The following is a 23,627-nucleotide window of genomic DNA, read 5'->3' on the forward strand; positions in this document are numbered from 1 at the left end:
ACTTATTTTTTTTTTCTCTGAATACTGTTTGGCTCGTCAGGGTCCCTTGAGATTCCATATGAATTATAGGATGGGATTTTTTATTTCTGGAAAAATCATCATGGGGATTTGATAGGTATTGCAATCTATAGATTGTTTTGGGTGGTGTTTACCTCTTAAGTCTTAAGTCTTACTGTCTGTGAGCACTAGATGTCTTCCTACTTAGGTCATTTTTAATTTCCTTCAGCCATGTTTTATAGTTTTAGTATACAAGTCTTTTGCTTCCCTGGTTGAGTTTATCGCTAAGCATTTTATTTCTTTTGATGCCATTGTAAATGCAATTGTTTTTCTTGGTTTTGTTTTCTAATCATGTTATTTTTGCCCATTTTTAAATTGGGCTTTTTATTGAGTTGTAAAAGTTCTTTATTCTGGATATAAGTCCCTTATCTGATACATGATTTGTAAATGTTTTCCATCATCCTGTGTGTTTTACTTTCTTTATTAGTACGAAAACACTTCCCCCAAAAATGCTGCCCTTAAGATGATAGTAAATGCTAAGGTTTTATTAGAATTCACTTTGTTAAAATATTAGACTTAACCATTTTTCTATTTTTAAATGTGGTAATGTATTTTATAGAATAACATTCAGCGGTGAAATGTGTATTATATAGACTATTACATAGATACTATATAATACTTTGGAAAATGCATGATATATTAGGCGAAAGGAGGTATAACATAAGCTGCTGTCATACGAATAAGATTATGTTTAAAGAAAATCTCAAGGGTGTCTGGGTGGCTCAGTCAATTAAGCATCCGATTCTTGGTTTCGGCTCAGGTGGTGATCTCATGGGTTGTGAGATTGAGCCCTGCGGTGGGCTCCACACTGAGCAGAGAGTCTACCTGAAGATTCTCTCCCTCTGCCGCTCCCCTCACTTGCACTTTCTCTTTCTCTCTCTAAAATGAATAAATCTTAAAAAGTCTCAAAAATGCATAGGAAAGTAATTAGAAATACAACAAAATGTTTATAGTGGTCATATAATGACTAGGACAATGAGTATTTTATTTTCTACTTTATGTATTTTTTAGCTTGTATTTAGGCATTTCTTAGAACAAAAAATTTTTGGAAAGAACATAGGAAATTTTTTGACCCAAAAGAAGTATGTAACGCGTGGGAAAACATAACATGTGATGACACAGGATATCCCTTCCTATGTGTCTGTGCACAATCAACCTGACAGAATAGCACAGAATAAAACTGTGTTTCATCTTGCCCTCTTGTAGAATGAAAGCAGACATGTTACTACCATCCCGTCCGTGGGTGCTATACAGTCTAGTAACATTAAATATCGGATCTCTAATAATCTCCTGCAAATCTGCATTCTTCATTTCTACTGCCCTGTTAAGTTGTATAAATGAACTGTGCACCAGTGATACTGGACTTACATATGTTACCAATTAGTTTGAAATTTCTAAAAGCATTTAACTGCTTAGAGTAAATACGTACGATAGTTTCTTTGTTGTTGAATATTTACTTGAGATTGTTTGCTTCATAACAAACCATTCTTTTGGTGGTATATTCTATCAGTCTGTATCACATCAGAAGATAATGTTCTATATCTTAAATCAGATTTTTAAAAAATATCTAGGTCTGTTGGGGAATTTTTTTTCAACAGGCGTCGTAGGAATAACGTTGAATGTATTTGCTGTAATTTTAATAACGGCTTTATTATACATTTGGTTTAGTCACATGAACCAGTTTGGTAAAACAGATGATTTACTTAAAAAATCAATTATAGAAGTTGTTTGTGTTAATTTTGGATTGGCAATTATTTAGGCAATCATCAGTTATTACAGTTAGTTGAATTGTAGTACAGTTGACCCTTGAACAACATGGGTGAGGGGCACTGAGCCCCACACAGTTGAAAATTTACATGTAAGTTTTGACTCCCCCAAATCTTAACTACTAATAGCCCACTGTTGATTGAAAGCCTTACCGACAACATAAACAGTTAATCATGTATGTTACATGTATTATATACTCTAGTCTTACAATAAAGGAATCTAGAGAAAAGATGTTACTAAGAAAATCATAAGAGAAAATCATTTACAGTACTGTGTTGTATTTGTTTAGAAAATCTGCGTATAAGTGGACCTGCGCTGTTCAAACCTGTGTTGTGCAAGGGTGGGCTGTGTTGAGCTTACTGTAGTTACTTAATGTATTCACTTACTGTACACATAACTGATGTGCTTTAGATCACAGATTCCTATGGCACTTGTTTCTATTATAGAAGCTTGATAATAATTAGTAATTTGGAAAAGGGCTATAATAAAGTCTTAGTTTAATAATAGCTAAAAACAGTTTCTCTGCTTTTTTAGGAGTTGGTAATGCTTCTTTTAGAATATAATGCAGATGCTACTGTTGTTAATGGGAGTGGACAGACAGCAAAAGAAGTCACTTATGACAAAGAAATCAGAAACATGCTCGAAGGTAAATATTATGGATCTTAACATAAGTAACATTTACCTTAATGATAGGCAAGGTCCAGAACATAAGTAGAAATAGCTTCTGGAATGCCAAAATAGACTACATTGAGCTTATACTCTAAAGATGATACGATCTTAGAGTCCTTGATTGGACACAAAATCATTTTGAGTTTCCTTACAGCTTTAAAACTTAAACAGATTTTTAAGACTTGCCATAATGTATGATCAAATCTTCAACAAAATTAAAAGCAGAAAATCAGAGGCAGGAGAAAGAGTATGGCTGGTGGGCTGCAGAAGCATCATTAATGAAGGAATACAGAAGTGCAGGACAGAGAAGCTGGGAGAGGTACAGCTCTTGGGAGCCGTTTGATGCTGGGGAAGACCATTCTGTCTGGTTCCATTATCCTGACTTACTGCATTATGTAGTACGATGGCCGACAGTAAGTTCTTGATGGATCAGCATCATTGCTAGGAACTTCAGATATTGTGTTAAAGAAGATAGGAGTCTGCAATAACTCAGAGCAGTTTCTCCAAGAGAGAATAAAACATATTTTGATGCTTACGTTGGGAAACTCTCATATGGTAGGCTATCCTCTGAATGGCCACGACTTTGCTATAATTTTGGTAGTATTTCTATGCTAGAGAAGAAAAGATTTCTTTCGACTTTAGAATAGAAAGCACAAATCCTGTGTTTCTTTGCTTTGCAATTCAGAGAAAGGCAAGATAATTTTGTATCGAAAGGGTATTTATTTCTTAATTATTAGTATTTTTAACTATGTAAAAACCAGTATCTTTTTACTGCTTTCCAGATGTCCTTGAAAACTAGAATATTTTCTTGTTTTCCCATTAAAATGAGGCCTGCTTGTCAGACATCCTTAGGTCACTGCCTTAACTCATTCTTGGCTTTAAAATAAAACTTTTTCATTTAAAACGAATAAGCATATCAACATAAAACGTCTTCTGTAGGGCTCTGTGTTATGTGATATTAGATGTGATCCCTGCCCTTTAATATATTGTGATCTAAGTGAGAGGATGAGGTCCTGTTCTTGACCGTGTCCTGTCATTTTATTTTATTTTTTTAAAGTAGTCTCTATGTTCAACATGGGGCTCAGACTCATGAACCTGACATGAAGAATTGCATGCTCTGCTGACTGAGCCAGCCAGGCATCCTTGTCCTGTCGTTTGAATTGTAACAAGATGAGAACCTGAAACTGAGGTTCTCCTGACGGTGGAATGTTAGGTTAGCCTGACAAGTTGACATTTAGTGGGGCTGATCATAAAGACATGTTCTACTGACTCCCCAAAACCCAAATCCACTAAGGACAGGATTTAGTTGACTTACATTATGATTTGTCAGCTAATAAGGTGCTAGCCTGAAAAATGGAAGTAGAAGCTTAATTGATTCTGCTCTGATGAGATCACCTTAGCCAGATACATATGTGCATAGCACCTTAAATGGGTTAGACTTCAGGGAGTGCATCTAAGAGCCCTCCAAGACTACAGGTAGAACAGAAACCACATGGTAGGGTAAGGCACTAGAGACAGCAAATATAGTCACAACAAAATCACACTCAAGTATCTAAAGAACTTCTATTGTGATCTTATTTGTGGCAGACCAGAGCTAGGTTGGCCCAGTTGATGGAGTGCCAGGAGTTGATCTTTGGGTCCTGTGTATTGTAATAATGGCTTGGGTTGCATTTCAAGGTGTAGTGAGTTCATGTGACTGGAGTTACTTGGATAAGGGTAGATGACTACTTGTCAGGCACCAGAGAGGAATACCTTCTTCTACATACCATTTGTCTTTCATTTTATTTTGAGAAATTTCTAACCTATGGGAGAGTTTCAAGAGTAGTACAACAAATACTTCCTTCACTTACAGTCACCAGTCATTACCATTTTGCCATATCTGGCTTATCCTTTATATATTGCTTAATGTTATTTACTTTTAATTTTTTGCAAAACTATTTGGGAGTAATTTATAGACAGTAGTACCTTAGCTCTAAATATTTAGTATGTATCCCTTAAGAATAAGGGTATCTTACATAATCACAATATAGTGATCAATCTCAGGAAATTTAACATTATTATAATGTTTCTATTCAGATTTTTGTCAATTGCCCAAATAATGTCCTTTGTAGAAAATTTCCCCCAATCCAGAATCCAATCCAGAATCTCTCATTGTGTTGTCACATTACTTTAGTCTCCTTTATCTGGAATAAATCCTTAGCCTTTGCCCTTATGATCTTGACCTTTTTGAAGAAGAAGGCAATTGTAGAATTATTTGTAGAATGTCTCAGGGTTTTTTTTTTTTTTTTTTCTTCATATAATTAGATTCAGGATATGCATTTTTGCCAGGAATGGTGAGTTGGTATCCTTTACCGGTGCATCACATTAGGAGAATACGTGATGTCATTTTGTTCTATTACTGGTAATGTCACCTCTGATAAATCAGATAACAACATTATCCATGGTAAAGGTACTTCCTCCCTTTGTAAGTAATAATCTGTGGTAAGAAAAATGTAAATTTCCCATTTACCAATAGTTTTTTATTTACCAATCTCTTAATCAGTGATTTTTAGCATTAATAATTCTTGCCTTGAATCATTTATTGGAGATGGCAAATGGTGGTTTTCTTTTGTCACTGAAGTACATTTGCCAGGTTCTTGCCTACATTTCAAGTGCATTACTATTTCACTTACCCTGTGTATGTATAAAAGTGTGTTGCTAAGATGGAGTTAGACTTCATGATCTCTGCATCCTTATTAACTCCGGATGCAGATTCAAAAGAAAAATAGTTTATTGTCATATTAAAATTAAAATTTATAGGACAATTACTTTTTTAAATGGAATATTTCCTTTAAAAACACTTATTGGGGGTATAAAACAGATGTATAAAAGTATACATTATTAACACACAGCTCCTGGTTTTCACAAACAGAACACATCAATGTAAATAGCACATCAAGAAACAGAATGTTACCCACACTCTAGAAGCCTCACTTCCCCAACTGGAATTTTTCCTTTTCATTGGCTGGATCAATAATCTTTCAGTGTCCTTAATGAGCACAGGACAAGAACATATGCAAGGCTTTCTACTCCAAATCCCCATTTTCCTTCAGTTACGAACCTAGGCAATGTAGAAAGAAACATTAGGGTTCCTTCACCTCTTTTTCCCTAAAGTGTAGAACCAACATGATTAAGCATTTATTTGATTATTCAGCAAATATTTCTTGGCCAAATGTGCATTGAGCCAGACATGGTCACAAATGCCTAGGATACACAGAAGAGTAAGAACAGTACCTGACTGCAAGAATGACCGAGGGGGTAAATGACAGCTCCAAGTAGTACATGTAATAGTAGACGTACATACGACAGGGACAGGGATGTGACTGTTCTCAGAGCTCACAGTCCAGTAGCCAGAGGACCAGTAAGAGGAAACACTGAAGAGCGTGAATCCCAGCAAAAGCAGAAGCCATTGAGAGCCTATGCAGAGGCTTGGGTGCCTTCCTCTGAGGTGGGGAGGGAGTCTGGGTGTGTAAATACAAATGTGAGAATAGAAGATAATGGTACGTTAGGAATGTTAGTCATTTCTTTAACCTAGCTCCAGCTATTGCCGTATTCAAGATAGTAATCCCAGTGTTTCCCCAGTCAGTTGGCTCCCCAACCTGTTTTTTTGTCCATGACCTGACTTCAGCCAGCGAGACCCGAAAAACCTTTTGTAGTTACTCCCTGGCAGCCTTTAAACAGGATTTTGTGTGCATGTCTGAAGTGAAATTACTGAGCCTTTCTATGAAATTGCTTTTTATAAGCCAGAACAGGATAAAAGTCTGACAAAAAGAGACTATTGCCTATTCCACTCTCTGAAATCTCTCTTTCCCTGCAAGTGTGATTTAAGAAGTGGGTTAGAGTAGTAATAAGAGCATGGTCTCTGGAACCAACCTGCACAAGTTCAAATCCCAGCTCCTCCATTTCCAGCTGTGTGACGTTGGTTTAATTCCTTAACTACTTGGTGCCTCAGTTTCTTCACCTGTACAATCAGGATAATAGTAACACCTACTTCATAGCATAGTTATGAGGATTTAATGAATTAATGTTTTTTCCAAATTTATTTTTGAAGTACAGTTGACATACAATGTTAGTTTCAGGTGTACCACATAGTGATTCAACAATTTTATATGTTACACCATGCTCACCATAAATATAGTTATCATCTGTCACCATATAAGGTTATTACAATAATGACTGCATTCCGTATGCTGTATTTTTTCATCTCTGTGACTTATTTTAGAACTGGAAGTTATTTTTAAAGTGCTTTGAATAGCACTTGTCATATAGTAAGTGCTATAAAATTTGTTAAATTTTATATGATGTGGAAGTATATAAGTATATATAAATCTACTTATTTGTATGGTTTGTACATCTTCCTACCAGTGCTATTTCTTATTGTTACTTTTCACAGATTCTAAGGTTCTGGAAGGTATGAATGCTACTCCCCAATTTATCTACCTTTCCAAGGCAGATATGTAATAGTATTTCAGCATGCAAAAGTAAGTCATAATTATTTGTGATGCGTATTGTAGTAAGATAAAGAACTCCGAATTGAGAACATAAATTCCTCTGAACCTGAAACAAGTTGAACTCTGAAGTGTAAGGCAATGAGAATAACAACAAAGTCTGTAACTACATTTGAATTATAATTCAAAAAACATTGTGACTTTTTTCCGCACGATCGCTTTATTCATACATCTTTGTAATGATTTTGCTATAGGAGTCTAGCTAGAAGTAGAGTAACATGTACTTTGCTTTTGCAGCTGTAGAAAGGACTCAACAAAGAAAGCTTGAAGAAGAACTTTTGGCAGCAGCAAGAGAAGGCAGAACAGCAGAACTCATAGCTCTGGTAAAACAGCAACAACAGCGTGTATTCTTTACCCTTCAGGAAAATTTTAACTTAATGATAACTTCATAATTTAGTCAAATTTTGGGACCAGAATACTGGAGATTATAATAATAGTACAAAAATCCTTATATATCTAAAAACACTTGTATCCTGCTTAAACTATAATTATGCCATTGTAATGATTATATTTTTCTCTGAATTTTCGATTTACATCCCCACCCCCTACTGAAAACCTGATGGATTAAGAAACTGATTTTTCAAGGCAAATACTTAATGTAAAGATAATTTTTTTCCAGAGTAAATCAATTTAAAATTGAAACAATATGTAGGATCCAGTAAAGGAACAAGTTTCTCTAATTTTGATAAGCAATAATTTCTGAAAGGTATGCTACACTTTTAGAAAGTGACAATATTTGGGAGTATTTATATCACATTAGAACAGACTGAAAGCGTTACCCATTTTTCCCCCCTGTTGGAGACCTAGTTTCCATTTCCTGCATAGTCTCATTAAGCATGAAACCAAATTTGTTCTAAATTCAAGACTGAAGCATTGCCATTTGTTTTAAAGTTATTTCAGCTCATTTGAAAAGGCCTCTTTGGTTTCCAAGTAAAGTGCCTCAAACATTTTTTAAGCTTTGTGAAATGGAGACTATGTAAAGAAGTTTTTAAAGCAGTCAGTTGGGAACAACAAATTTCGTGGAACTTTGACATTTGCACATTTAACATTTTTGGTTTTAACTCTTCTGAATGACTGCCTGTGGGAGACTAGTTTGTATTTTTGCTGTCCCAAGTGTGAATCACAAGACTGGTAGAAGGAAGCAACTCTTAGTGAAATTTTAGTGTCCAGGGGTGGGTGGGATGGCATTGGTGTAGTGCGTGGTGTCTGTGGTCGGGAATGTGGGACCTGAGATTTCCCGGCGCCTCGAGGACAAACATGGGGAGTGACCTGGATTCACGGGTTAGTGAGCAAGAAGGCCCTGACGGTCTAGCTTCCTAGAGCTCTGGTGTTCATCAGCGTCTATAGTTTGAGGGTCCCCCGAACATACAGTTACACCTTAACGTGTTTTATGGGAGAAGGCCTATCTCTGATATGTAATTTCGCATTGCATTTTTTCATTCATTAGCTCAACAGGCCCAAACCTCCTGATGTTAATTGTTCGGATCAGTTAGGAAATACACCCTTGCATTGTGCAGCTTACCGGGCTCATAAGCAGTGCGCCTTAAAGCTTCTAAAAAGTGGAGCAGACCCAAATCTGAAGAACAAAAATGGTAAGTGTGTCAGTAAAAGCCATTGTCGGTCATTTTGAAGTTATAAAAATAATTCCGTGCCACCTTGCTTTGTTTTAGTGTCCAGCCTTTGTTAAACTATATGGCCGCTACTTAACTTTGAAGTCAAGGCATTCACACAAAAGAAAAAAAAACTTACTAATTTCCTTCCTAGTTTCAGAGTTAACTGTTTACTAATACCTATTCCACAGGAGACAGTAATGCTAGGTTTCCCCTTTGAGGGAAAGAGAATACAGTTGATTCTCATTATTTAAGATAGTTATGTTCTGCCAAGTTGTTGTGAACAGAGAATTAAAGAACACGGAGCCGTTGCTCCTAGGGGGAATACAGAGTTAGGTTCTTGAGAGCCTCTGGTCACAGCACTTTTATACTGATCAATACATAGCCTTATTTTGTATGTATTTGTTTAAAAACACCTTATTTAATATATATCGTTAATTCATGAACATAGAGCTTATGCCAACAGCACTATCACTCATGCCTGAGCAGAGTTTGTCTAATACAATATATTCTCCATAAAGCACAGCATAACTCTCTTGTTCTTAGGAACAGTAGATAACAATTCATTGCCATGTTTGGTGGCCAGTTTTAACAGTGAAACCACCAACCAAAAGCAAAAATATTGAAAACGTGGCAGTACTAGGTGGACTGCGATAGGGACATTTGTTTACTGGGTGATAGCTGGAACAAGAAGGCGGAGAACCACCTTGTTCTATCTCAGCTGGGAACATGAAAAGACCCAAATTTTTCACCACTTTGGACCTGCCTGTGAATGACTGAGAAATTGCCATAAGTATTGATTTGGGGGTTACAAATTTTAGCAGTAGGTATATCTGCAAGTATGGAATGTACAGGTAATGAGTTTCAGCTCTACATGTATGACAGTATCAGAGATGGGATCCTGTAACCACAAGAGAGGCTCCAGAAAGGGTCTTGGGTATTCAAAGGGGGAATTGCATTAGGGCTATTAACTTTTAAGGGTGCTTCCCTCTGCCTACCACCAAACCTGGATTAGGACTTGACTTGGTAGTGGTCCACCAGGACCCTCTGCTCACCTCCATCATTCCCAAAATCATACTCCATGGTGATCGTTGACTTACATGGACGCTTCCCATGAGACTGGATTCCTAAAGGCTGTCTGGTTTACCTGGGATCTAGAATAATGTATAGCATGTGACACTTTCTACATGTTGCATGTTTGTTGAAGGCTTGAGTAATTAGAAATGGCTTCATGAAGGAATAGGTATTTAATATAGACTGAAGTCATAGTAGGATTTTTTAAAAAAATTCCCCTCTAAAATACCTGTATCTCTAACAAAAGGCCACACCCATATTTTTTTTTCCTTTTTAAATATAAACAGAATATCATTAAATTTTGGAAAGGGTATTCTAAGCAGAGAGAAGATTATGACAAAGGCATTAAAGCAAAAAATTCAAGTCAAGTTTAGGTGACATCCTCAGTTTGGCACATCCACACATGTAAAGGGGAGCAGTACTAGGTAATCCTATGAATGCAGATTAGGCTTGCATGGTGGAGAGATCATTTTACCCCTTAATTTGGAAGTTCAGGGGACCATGATAAAGAAATAGGTGAGCAGTGGGGAGATGAGGTACTTTAAAAAGATTAACGTGGTTACAGTATCTAGAATGGGTTGTGACAGAACCAACACTATAGGGAGGGGTCAGTAGGACCATTGAAGTGGTCTTAGGTGAGAGGTAATTAGGGCCTGAACTTTTATTGACCTCATGGGAGTAGAAAGGAAAAAGAAAATTAATGATAGAATTTTCTGCTCTCCTCCCTTCCTTTGTCCCTTATGCTGTAGACTGGCACTATCCAATATATACATAATGAGAGCCACATAAAGTAATCTTGTTTTCTAGTAGGTACATTCAAAAAGTAAAAAGAAACCAATGAAATTAATTTTAACAATCTATTTTATTTAAAATAGTATATCCAAAATATCATGTCAACATGTAATCAGTGAAAAATAGATTTTACATCTCCTTTTTGATACTAAGTCTTTGAAATCTGGGTTGTTTTTTGCCCTTAGCACATCTGTTTGAATTAGCCACATTTTAAGTACTGCATAGCTACGTGTGGTAATTGTCCACTGCATTGGACACAACAGCTCTAGACATACCAAACTGTTTTAGTCTCTGGTTAACCATGCTGTCCCTACTCTGTGTATGTTTTCTCCCTGCAGAAATGCCCTTTTCCTGCTTGTCTGTGTAGTAAACCCTAGTCTCACTTTACGAGTTAGCTCAAATTGTCTTCCCCAGAGAGGCGTTCCCTTTTTCCTTTCTCTAGGATAGATACAGGTTCTTCTGGAATAAAAGAAGAGAAACCAGGGACTAGAAAAGGGGAAATGCTCAGGAGGTATGAGGGAAATATCAGTTCCATGGAAGCCAAAGGAAGAGCTAAAATGTGGAGTCAAGGGGTAGGGTATATTCGTTGTCATGTGCAACTCAGATTGAAGAAGATAAACACTAGACAAGGCTGTGGAATTCAGTGACTCAGTGCCCAGAGGTCTGTTCCGAAAGAGTAGTGTCCACTGGGTAGTTGAGCAACAGCTGGGTTAGGGGTTACGGATTGAGTAGGCAATGAGGAAGCTAAGGCAGCACCACTCATCTGCTTCTTTGAAATATTTAAGAACAGAAGGAATGGTTTCATGGCCAAGAGGAAGATTTTTTAGGCAGAGAGATTTCAGCATGTTTTTAAAGTTAAGGAGGACTAACGCAATAGAAAAAGAGCTTGATAATTTAATTGTGACAGAAAATGTAACTTTAAAAAATGCAATGCTTTGGTAACAGCAAAAAAAAAAGAAAAAGTTCCAATTGAAGGACATAAAAGAAGACCTAAAAATGGAGAAACCTACAGTGTGTTTGGTGGAGGGGGAAAAAACTCAACATCAAAAGGCTAACAGTTCTCTCCAAATTAATTCAAAGCAATCCCAGCCAGAATCCTCAAAGGGTTTTCATAGGATTTAACTACCTGACTCTCATTTCTTTTTTTTTTTTTTTTAAGATTTTATTTATTTATTTATTTGACAGAGAGCCAGCGAGAGAGGGAACACAAGCAGGGGGAGTGGGAGAGGAAGAAGCAGGCTCATAGCAGAGGAGCCTGATGTGGGGCTCAATCCTAGAACGCGGGGATCCCGCCCTGAGCTGAAAGCAGATGCTTAACGACTGCGCCACCCAGGCGCCCCCCGACTCTCATTTCTATAGCAAAGTCCAGGGCAGTGAATTTTAAAATGGAAGAGAAGTGTGGGGGGGTGTTCTGCTGGATAAAAAGACTAATTCTGAACTCTTTGGAAGTAAAACATTCATTTATTCAACAAATACTGATTGAGAGTGCTAGATACTATTCCAGGGACTAGGGATCTAGAGCAGTGGAGAAAGGAAAGGAGGGAAAAAAAACAAAAAAAAAACAAAAAAACCCCACCAAATCCCTGTTTTCAGGGAGCTTACATTCTAATAGAGAGCCAATAAAACCAACACTATGTCAGATGAGATCAGAGCCTGGGGTGGGGGGAGGCAAGGAAGTGTGTTTGATGTATAGAGGGTTGCTGCTTTGTGAAATGTGGCAGGAAAAGCTCTGTGAGAATGGTAATTAAGACTTGAAGCAGTGTCAGTATCTGGGCAATGAGGATGGTCCTAGGCAGCAGACGTGGGAAGTGTATGTGCTGTGTGTCATGAAAAGCAAGGAGACCAGTTTGTCCAGAGTAGAGTGAGAGAAGGAGAGCGGCTGGAGGAGGAGGTTAGAGAGGCAGTGGGAACTGGATAATGAAAGGCCTTGTGGGTTATTGTAAGAATTGTCTCTCTTACTCTTTGTGAGATAGGAAGATGTGGGAGGGTTTAGAATGCAGCAGTTATGTGATCAGACTTAATGATCACTGATTGTTGTGAGAATAGATCCTAGGAAGACAAGGAGGAAAAAAGGGAAGCAGTTAGGCTATTGGAATAATCAGGTAAGAGGATATTGGCTTGGATCAGGGTAGTGGCCATATAAATGGTTGTAAGTGGTTGGATTTTTTTTTTTTAAACATATTTTGAACGCAGATTGGTCAGGATTTTCTCATGGCTTGGATATATGAGGTATGAGAAAATGACAGGAATTGAGGGGCACTTTACAGTCTTTCAGTCGAGGACCTGGAAAAAAAATTTCCAGTTACCGAGAGGGTAAGACTGAAGGGAAGGGTAGGCTAGCAATGGCTGAGAATTAGGAGTTTGGGTTTTAAGGCATTTAAAATTTGAAATACTATTCTACAATCCAAGTGAGATATCAGAAATAGAAGTTTGTGCTTAGGAGAAATCTCTGGGTGGAGATATAAATTTGGGAATTGCCAGCATATAGAGTTAGTAATGGGATGGATAAGATCACTTAGTGAGATCTTCGTATTAGCTCGATGTAGATGAAGATGAACAGACCAGATAGTTTGGAAATTAAAACATGTACATATGGGAACTTGATAGATGACAAAGTGGCATAAAATGTGGATGAGGAAAGAACTGAGTAAATAATGGTGGGGCAATTAGCTATCCATATAGTAATAGGTGATTTTAGATACCCATTGCATATTGGATACTAAATTACAGCTAGTTTAAACCTAAATGTGTGATGTAAACTTTAAAACAGGAGAAGCTTCTGTTTTGGGACATAATGCAGTTACAGGGACTAGATTTACCTTCCCCTTTCTGTTCCTGATAACATTGTATTGGAAGTCTTAGCCAACGCAATAAAGCAAGAAAAAGAAATAAAAAGCACTGACTGAAAGAGAAGAACTAGAACTCTTTATTTGCAGATAATGTGATCATTATTTAAAAAATTTAAGAAATCTTGAGGGGAATATGCCTCAACATAGTAAAGACTTTATGTGAAAAACCTATAGCTAACATCTTAATGGTGAAAAACTGAGCACTTTTCCTCTAAGGTCAGGAACAAGAAAGGATATCCACTCTCACCACTTTTATTCAATGTAGTATGGGAGGGCCTAGCCAATGCAGGCAAGAAAAAGAAAAGGCATCCAAATTGATAAGAAGTAAAACTCTCACTATTTGCAGATGACCTGATACTGTATATACAGACCCTAACGAATCCACCAGAAAACTACTAGAACTGATAAATGATTCAGTAAAGGTGCAGGATACAAAATTAATATACATAAACCTATTACATTTCTATACACTAATAATGAAGTAGCAGAGAAATTAGAAAACAATTCCATTTACAGTCGCACCAAAAATAATACCTAGGAATAAATTTAACCAAGGAGGTTACTTCAAAAACTAAAACACTAATGAAAAAAAAAAAAAAACTGAAGATGACACAAACAAATGGAAAGATATTCCATGCTCCTGGTTTAGAACTAGTATTGAAATGTATATACTACCCAAAGCAATCTATAGACTTAATACAATCCCTATCAAAATACCAACATTTTGGGGCACCTGGGTGGCTCAGTTAGTTAAGCATCTGACTCTTATTTAAGAGAGAGAGAGCATGAGTGAATATGTGTGAGTGGGGGGAGGGGCAGAGGGGAAGGGAGAGGGAGGACTGTGATGCAGGGCCAGATCTCATGATCCTGAGATCATGACCTGAGCTGAAACCAAGAGTTAGATGCTTAACCAACCAAGCCACCCAAGCACCCTTTGTCTGCCTCTTAATTTCAGCTCAGGTCATGGTCTTGGGGTTGTGAGATCAAGCCCCATGTCGGGCTCTGCATTGGAGTCTGCTTAAGATTCTCTCTCTCCCTCTGCCCCTCCCTAAAGTAGAACAAATAATCCTTAAATTTATATGAAACCACAAGAGACCCTAAAAGACAAAGCAATCTGGAGAAAGAAGAAAAAATCTGGAGGTATCACAAGTCCAGATTTCAAGATATACTACAAAGCTGTAGTGATCAAAACAGTATGGTACTGGCAGAAAAATAGATGCAAGAGATCAGTGGAACATTAGAGAGCCCAGAAATAAACCCACATCTCTATGATCAATTAACCGACAGTGAAAGAGGTAAGAATATACAATGGGGGAGAGGACAGTCTCTTCAACAAATGGTGTTGGGAAAACTGGACCACTTTCTAACACCATATGCAAAAATAAAGACCTAAATGTGAGATCTGAAGCCATACAATGCTTAGAGGAAAACATAGACCAGAATTTCCTTTACATGGGCCTTGGCAACATATTTCTAAATATGTCTCAGGCAAGGGAACTTGTTGTGATGAGCACCGGCTGTTGTATGGAAATGTTGAATCACTGTAGTATACGCCTGAAACTAATACTGTACATTAACTGGAATTTAAAAACTTAAAAAAAATAAAAAATAAAAAACTAAAACTCGACACTGGTGGGGCGTCTGTTTTCCCCACATGGATCTAGCAGTTCAGTGTGATACTAATCCAAAGCTTAAGGTTTTTTGTAGAAATTGACAAATTGATTATAAATTTTATTTGGAAATGGAAAGGACCTAGTGTACTCAGAACAACTTTGAAAAAGAACTAGATCTTAGACTACCTTGTATTCAGGGTTCTCCAAGAGAAAAAGAATCAATGGGAGATTATATATATGTCATACCTCCTGTATCCTATGTATCTCAACATGTGAGTTATATATATCATAAATGAGATATGTCATATATCATGTGAGATATATGCCATATATATCATGCGTGAGGTATATATCCTGTATGTGAGGCATATATCATGTATATCTCATGTGAGAATGAGATATACAGGTCACATATGTACCATATATGTGAGAGGTTGTGTGTGTGTATGTGTGTGTGTGTATATGTATGTCTTGCATATATGATTATGGAGGCTGAGAGCTGCCACAATATGTTGTCTGCAAGCTGGAGAACCAAGAAAGCTGGTGGTATAATTCAGTCTGAAGACTTGAGACCAGGAAGGCCACCAGTGCAAGTCCTCCAGTCCAAAGGCTGGAGAATCAGGAGCTCCTGTGTCAGAAGGCAGAAAGAAAAGGATGTCTCAGCTCAAGAAATGACGAATTTATTCTTCCTCTGCCTTTAGGCCTCGGTAGATAGGATGATGCTCACCCACACTGGTGAAGGCAGATCTTCTTTACTCAGTCCGCTGGTTCAAACGCTGATCTCATCCAGAAATACCCTCACAGGCACACCCAGAAATAATGTTTTATCAGCTTTTGGGGCATCTTTTTAGTCTGTTTAAGTTGACACATAAAATTAACCACCACATAACCTAATTTCAGGACTGTGTGATATGTGTAAAGATATATAGATTTATGGAACAGGAGCAAGTCTAGACAGCAATGTATATATAGAGAGAATTGATTTTTGACAAAGGTGTCAAGGCAATCAGTGGGGAAAGGATAAATTTTTCAACAAATGATATGTAAGATTTGGATAGCAGTATCCAAAATAATGAACCTTTTGGATCACAGAAGAGAACGTAAGAGTCAAGGTTTCCTGGGTGACTCAGTTGGTTAAGTGTCTGCCTTTGGCTCAGGTCATGATCCTAGGGTCCTGGGATCGAGTCCCATGTCAGGCTCCCTGTTCAGTGGGGAGCCTGCTTCTCCCTCTCCCCCTTCTGCTCAGCGGGGAGACTGCTTCTCTCCCTGCCTGATGCTCCCCCTACTTGTGCTGTCTGACAAAATATTTTTTTAAAAAAATTGGGGAAGAAAAAAAGATTTTCTTCTACATTTTTATGGTTTTGAGTTACCTTGGGTTTTGCAAAGATTGTTTATGCTATAAGAAGCATGAATATAAAAGACTGATAAGTTGGACTTTGTCAAAATTATAAAATTTTGTTCTTCAAAAGGCATTATCAACAAGAAAATGCAAGCTATTGTATGGGAGAAAATATTGAAAAAACATGGCAGTGGACTTATATCTGGAACATATACAGAACACTTATAACTCAATGGGAAGAATACTCAATTTTAAAAAGGTTCAGACACTTCGCCAAAGATCTATGGATAGCAGAAAAGCACATGACTAAGGGCTTCATACAGGTATAAACCTAAAATAAAGTGCACTCACATGAAAAAACATTCACATCAACACAAGGGGATATGTACTATGGTATTTATTTCGGTTCTCCTTAAAATAGTGAAACTGTGGAGATAAGCCTAAGTACTTAAATACTCTGGTTTGATTTAGTACTTGCAGCAGTACTAAAGTAGATAAAATGGGAGCTACGTGTATTGTGGAGAGAGGAAAACTGTTGAATAAAGGAAGTAGAAAGATACAATATACCCTTATTTTAACATTAAAATCATATTTAACATTTAAAAGCACTTTATGGCTACATTTCCATATAATGAAAGTTTAAGACATGCCTGAGAATACCCATTTAAGAATCATGAAAAACAAAAAGCTGTAAAAAAAATTCCTTTTAAAATTAGTAGTCATTTATAGAATGATTTAACATTGAAGGGTAAACTTGTTTTTATTTCAATTCCAGTTAACATACAGTGTAAAAATTAGTGTAAGGTATACAATGTGGTGATTCAGTATTTCCAGACAACACCTGGTGCTCATCACAAGTGCACTCCTTAATCCCCATCACATATTTCCCCCATCCCCCCACCCACCTCACCTCTGGTAACCATTGGTTCTCTATAGTTAAGAATCTGTTTCTTGGTTTGCTTCTTTTTTTTCCTCCCTTTGCATGCTTGGTGGGTTTTTTATTTTGTTTTTGTTTTTGTTTTTTTTTTTTTGCTTAAATTCCTCATATGAGTGAAATCATATGGTATATGTCTTTTTCTGACTAATTTTACTTAGTGTAATACACTCTGGCTCAATCCATGTCATTGCAAATGGCAAGATTTCGTTCTTTTTTGTATCTGAGTAATATTCCTCTGTGCGTGTGTGCACGCGCACGCACACATCCCACATTTGCTTTATTCATCGATTGATGGACGCTTGGTCTGTTTCCACAGTTTGGCTATCGTAGATAATGCTGCTCTAAACATTGGGGTGCATGTACCCCTTTGAATTTTTTTTTTGAGTACCTACTAGTGTGATTGCTGGATTATAGCGTAGTTCCATTTTTAACTTTCTGAGCAACTTCCGTACTGTTTTCCAGAGTGACTACACTAGTTTGCATTCCCACCAACATTGTAAGGAGGGTTCCCCTTTCTGCACATCTTTGCAAACACCTGTTGTTTCTTGTGTTGTTGATTTTAGCCATTCTGATAGGTGTGAGGTGATGTTGTAGTTTTGATTTTGCGTTTTCCGGGTAAGTGGTGTTGAGCATTTGTCATGTGTCTGTTGGCCATCTGGATGTCTCTTTTGGAGAAATGTTTGTTCACATCTTCTGACCATTTTTAAATTGGATTACTCATTTTTTAAATGTTGAGTTTTATAAGTTCTTTATATATTTTAGATACTGAGCCTTTATCATCAGATATGGCATTTGCAAATACCTTCTCCCATTCTGTAGCTTTAGTTTTGTTGATTGTTTCCTTCGCTGTGCAGAAGCTTTTTATTTTGATTTAGTCCCAGTAGTTTATTTTTGCTTTTGTTTCCCTTGCCTCAGGAGACATCCCTAGAAGGTAGTTGCCATGGCTGATGTCAAAGAAGTGCTGCCTGTGCTCTCTTCTAGAATTTTAATGGTTTCAAGTCTCATGTTTAAGTCTTTAATCCATTTTGAGTTTATTTTTGTGTATGGTGTGAGAAAGTGGTCCCATTGCATTCTTCTGCATGTTGCTATCCAGTTTTCCTAATACCGTTTGGTGAAGAGACATTCTTTTCCCCATTGTATATCCTCTCCTGCTTTGTCAAAGATTAATTGACCATATAATTGTGGGTTCATTTCTGGGTTTTCTATTCTGTTCTGTTAATCTATGTGTCTGTTTTTGTGCCAGTACCATACTGTTTTGGTTACTACATCTTTGAAACTTGAAGTCCAAAATCGTGATGCCTCCAGCTTTTTATTTTTCAGTGTTGCTCTGGCTATTCGGGGTCTTTTGTGGTTCCATACAAATTTTAGGATTGTTTGTTCTAGCTCTGAAAAATGCTGTTCGTATTTTGATAGAGATTTCATTAAATGCGTAGATAGCTTTGGGTAGTACAGACATTTTAACAATGTTCTTCCAGTCCATGAGCATGGAATACCTATCCATTTCTTTGTGTCATCTTCAGTTTCTTTCATCAGTGTTACGTAGCTTTCACAGTACAGGTCTTTCACCTTTTTGGTGAGCTTTATTCCTTGATATCTTACTGCTTTGGGTGCAATTGTAAATGGGAGTTCCTTAATTTCTCTTTCTGCTGCTTCATTATTGGTGTATAGAAGTGTAACAGATTTCTGTATGTTGATTTTATATCCTGCAACTTTACTGCACTTGTTTATCAGTTCTAGCAGTTTTTTGGTAGAGTCTTTAAGGTTTTCTATATATATGGTATCAGGTCATCTGCAAATAGTGAAAGTTTGACTTCTTCCTTGCCAATTTGGATGCCTTTTACTTGTTTTCATTGTCTGATTGCTGTGGCTAGGACTTTCAGGACTATGTAAATAAAAGCGCTGAGAGTGGACATTCCTGTCTTATTCCTGACCCTCAAGAAAAGCTCTCAATATTTTCCTGTTTAGGATGATATTAGCTGTGGGTTTTTCATGTATAGCCTTTCTTATGTTGAGGTATGTTCCCTCTAAACCTACTTTGTTGAGGATTTATATCATGAATGGATGTTATATTTCGTCAAATGCTCTTCTGCATCTATTGAAATGATCATATGGTTCTTATCCTTCCTTTTATTAATGCGATGTACCATGTTGATTGATTAGCAAATATTAAACTACCCTTGCAACCCAGGAGTAAATTCAGTTGATCATGGTGAGTGATTTTTTTAATGTATTATAGGATTTGGTGTGCTAGTATTTCGTTGAGCATTTTTACATCTGTGTTCATCAGGGATATTGGCCTCTAGGTTCTGTTTTTTAGTGGTGTCTTTATCTGGTTGTGGTATCAGGGTAACACTGGCCTCATAGAATGAATTTGGAAATTTTCCTTCATTTTCTATTTTTTTGAAATAATTTGAAAAGAATAGATAGTAACTCTTCTTTAAATGTTTGGTAGAATTCGCCTGTGAAGCCATCTGGTCCTGGACTTTTGTTTGTTGGGAGATTTGTGATTACTGATTTAATTTCTTTGCTGGTTACCAGTCTGTTCAAGTTTTCTATTTCTTACTGTTTCAGTTTTGGTAGTTTATATGTTTCTAGGAATTTATCCATTCCTTCTAGGTTGTCCAGTTTGTTGACCTATAGTTTTTCATAATAATATAATAATCTTGTATTTCTGTGGTGGTGTTTGTTATTTCTCTTCTCTCATTTGTGATTTTATTTATTTGCGTTCTTTGTCTTTTCTTTTTGATAAGTCTGGCTAGAGGTTTATCTATTTTATTTTTTTTGAAGAGCCAGCTTTGTTTCATTGATTTTTTTTTTTAATATTTTTTTTTTAGTTTCTATGTCATTTATTTCTCCTATAATCTTTATTATTTCCTTCCTTCTGCTGGTTTTAGGCTTTGTTGTTCTTCTTCTGGGTCCTTGATTGTAAGGCTAGGTTGTTTGAGTTTTTTATTACTTCTTGAGGTAGACCTGTATTGCTATATACTTCCCTCTTAGAACCACTTTTGCTGCATCCCAAAGGTTTTGGACTGTTGTGTTTTCATTTTCATATGTTTCCATGTATTTTTTTTTCTTCTTTGATTGCCTGGTTGACCTATTCATTATTTAGTAGCATGTTGTTTAACCTTCGTGTATTTGTGGTCTTTCCAGACTTTTTCTGAAGGGTAAACTTGTAAATGTAATGGAAGGTGGGTACAGATACCTGGAAAGGACTTCCCTAGCAGGCTCTATGAGCTACAGAGCAATGGGAATAACTATGTTACATAATTTAAATTTTATCTACTAATTACTAGTTAAGAACTAAAGTTATTTTCCTACCTGGGAATTAAGGAATCCTGAAAGTGCTTAAAGAGTCAGAAACCTAAAATTGATGTTAACAATATGATAGTTTTTCTACGTGGTGGTTTATAATGGTTCTTCCTTCAAAGTTTAGATTCCAAAAGCATTCCAATGTAATAAGAATTAATAGTCCCATGCAAATATCAGTCTAAACTAAAGAAATGTCCCTGCAAACATCAAAAATTTGATTTTTGGTGCTTAAATGTACTTTTACCCTATAATTTATATTAGTAATCAAAGTTGAACGTTCTTGTTGAAGTGTTCTTGATAAAAGTCAAGATGGCACCTTCCGAGGAAGTATTTATTTAAGTCCTACTGTCTGCATTATAGAAAAAAAACACAAATTATTAAAATACAATGTTTCTTTGGCATATTGTATAACTTTCTCATTTATTTTCATACCAATTTTTTTTTTTAAGATTTTATTTGAAAGAGAGTGCAGAGTGAGAAAAGCATGAGCACGAGCAGTGGGGGAGGGGCAGAGGGAGAAGCAGACTCCCCACTGAGCAGGGAGCCTGATGCGGATTTGATCTCAGGATAGTGGGATCATGACCTGAGCTGAAGGCAGACTCTTAACCGACTGAGCCACGCAGGTGCCTCTATTTTCATACCTATTTTAGAACAGTTTTTTTAAAACTGCAAAACTAATGCTTATGTTCAAAATGAGGAAGATGAAGATACCCACAAAGTGGAATCACTTACGATCCAAATATCCATAAAGACTTAGCTTTCAGTTGTTATTATTTTCTGGTAGACCAAACATTTTTTAAAAGTTTTAAATAATAGAGGCACCTGGATGGCTTAGCCAGTTGGGCATTTGACTCTTGATCTCAGCTCAGGTCTGATCTGAGGGTGGTGAGTTCAAGCCCAGCCATGAGCTCCACACTGGGTGTGAAGCCTACTTTTTAAAAAAAATTTTTTCTAGTTTAAATACTAACTCAAGAGTATAGGCAAAAGGAAGGTCATATATTATTATCAGAATACAGAGGTATCTCATGGTATTACAAAGCAGGCATCAGAAGGGATGGAATCAGGAACCAGAAGCTGTTAGGAATCAAGAAGGCTGCCACTCATTTTGTGTGTGTATCCTTCTCTCAATGCTTGGTCTCTCACATCTGTCTCTTAGCAGATCAGTTTTCCAGTATACATGCTGGAAGATGGCTGCCCTGAACCCCATTCAATAGACCAGAATCTCCTAACCTCAGTTTTAAATTTCAGTGGGAGATAATCCAATGGCACCCACTGTGTTCGGGGCCTGCCTCTGATACAGTCAGCTGGAACTCTGGGGGGGCAACGCCTTATGGTGCAAACATGGCTGCTGTGTCTCCCCCAGGCGGTGTGGAAAGAGCAATGCTCAGACAATGGTGAAAGAGTGAAGATTGGCAAATGCCTCAGAAAGTGTCTACTGCTTCTGTTTTATGGCTTGAGAATAGAGTTGACTTATTAAACTCCTAGTTTTTATCAAAATATCAACAGTTTTTCCATATTGTCTCCAGAAGCATAGTCTTCCTGGCTCACCTTCTGGATAGTATTTCACATGGATGTAATTTACCACCCAAAACTCCAATGATACAGACAATGATTATCTGTTTTTCTACGACTAAATTTTCCAGGTTTTTTTTTTTAAGTTTTACATTTTTATTAAAATCTGTTGATCCTCTTCCTTGATTTCTTTGAACACTTCTAAACTTAAGTTGAGATTTAGTAAATATTTGATTCTGTTTTCTCCTAGCTTATCTGTAATCACATTCATTCATTAAGCAAATGCTGAGCCTCTACGGTGTGCCGAGAACTATCATAGGTGCTGGGGATCCAACAGTGAACAGAACCCGACAGTCCCCACACTCTCAGAGCTTATGTCCTAGTGGGAGGAGATAGACAAAATGTAAATACGCATATAATGTCAGGCAGTGAGGTGCAGAGAAATAAAACAGGATGAAAGGGATAGAGAGTGATGATGGGAGGAGGAGCTGCTGTTTTGGAAAGTGTGTAAGGGAAGGCTTCTGTGAGCATGGAGGTGAGTTGAGTTAAGGAGTGAGGCATGAGGATATCTGGCAGAAGAGCCCTGAAAACCAAGGACAAGCAAGTGTAAAAGCTCTGGGGCGGGAGAGCACTTGGCATATTTACAGAAGAAAGTTGTCAGGATGCCTAGGGCAAGGCAAGTGGGGGAGAGGGAGAGGGATAAAGTTGGCCAGAGGCCCCACCCGGTTCACAGGGCTTTGAGTAAGCAGCGCTATATGGGAGCATGTGTTAGGATGTGAGACTCTCAAATTGCTAATCACTTATCTTTGTACCCTCCATCGAGCAATCTTTCCTTTTCCATTGTTTATGCCTTTCTCCTACCTTTTAAGAATTTATGCTCTTTAGTTTTCTGTTCTCTTTCATTGCTTCATCTGTATCTTTTGCAAGTATCTCCTTTTTAATGATTGTTTTTGTAATGTGTAGATATCTGATAAGGTTTTTCTTACTCTTCTTTTTTTGAGGATTGTCTTTGACATTCTTATCTGTTTATGCTCCCAGATGGCATTTAAAATAATTTCTTTTAGGTTCTTAATAAATATACCATTGGTATGTTATTGAAATTACATTCTGTATAAATTCCTGTGAGGAGTGCTGACATTTTTATTTAGTGTTCTCATTAAAGGATGAATTTATATCATGTAAAATTTTAAATATTGGATCATTCCTGGTTTTTATTTTGTTGTGGTTGATAAGACGTACAATTTTGAACTGTCATGGTTATGGTGCTCATCTGGGTAGGGAGGCTATTTCATTCCGTTCAAAAAGCATTTTATTTAATTCTTACTGTGTGCCGGGCACTTTAGGCATTATATCTAGAAATGAAGGCTCAGTACTGGAATTTCAGCTAGTTGGCAGGAATTCAGAATTTATTTTTGGTGTTAGGGCAGAATTCTGTGAAAGAAATCACATTGTCCTCCTTCTCTTCACCTAAAGGAATAATTTCTTAAAAGTGCCCTGTAGATAGAATAAAAATAACAGTTGGCAGAACTTTTTATAAGACCTCTTCCTATAT

The 23,627-nt window shown here is 37.0% G+C and overlaps 1 protein-coding gene across 3 annotated transcripts in view; it reads left to right on the forward strand.

Annotated features, from left to right (window-relative positions):
• OSBPL1A (oxysterol binding protein like 1A) overlaps nt 1-23,627 on the forward strand; it is a 221,484-nt gene that overhangs the window by 47,520 nt on the left and 150,337 nt on the right. For 2 of the 3 annotated variants that reach the window (XM_087869914.1, XM_045781786.2), the window contains 4 exons: nt 2,359-2,470; nt 6,926-6,943; nt 7,278-7,363; nt 8,488-8,632. In XM_087869914.1, the coding sequence (XP_087726040.1) occupies nt 2,359-2,470; nt 6,926-6,943; nt 7,278-7,363; nt 8,488-8,632 (361 nt within the window). The remainder of the gene's footprint in view (nt 1-2,358; nt 2,471-6,925; nt 6,944-7,277; nt 7,364-8,487; nt 8,633-23,627) is intronic. The other variant, XM_087869915.1, reaches the window with a different exon arrangement.

The sequence above is a fragment of the Ursus americanus genome, chromosome 19 (assembly GCF_024610735.1).
Source record: "Ursus americanus isolate L20-20 chromosome 19, mUrsAme1.1.p, whole genome shotgun sequence".
NCBI classification, from domain to species: Eukaryota; Metazoa; Chordata; class Mammalia; order Carnivora; family Ursidae; genus Ursus; species Ursus americanus.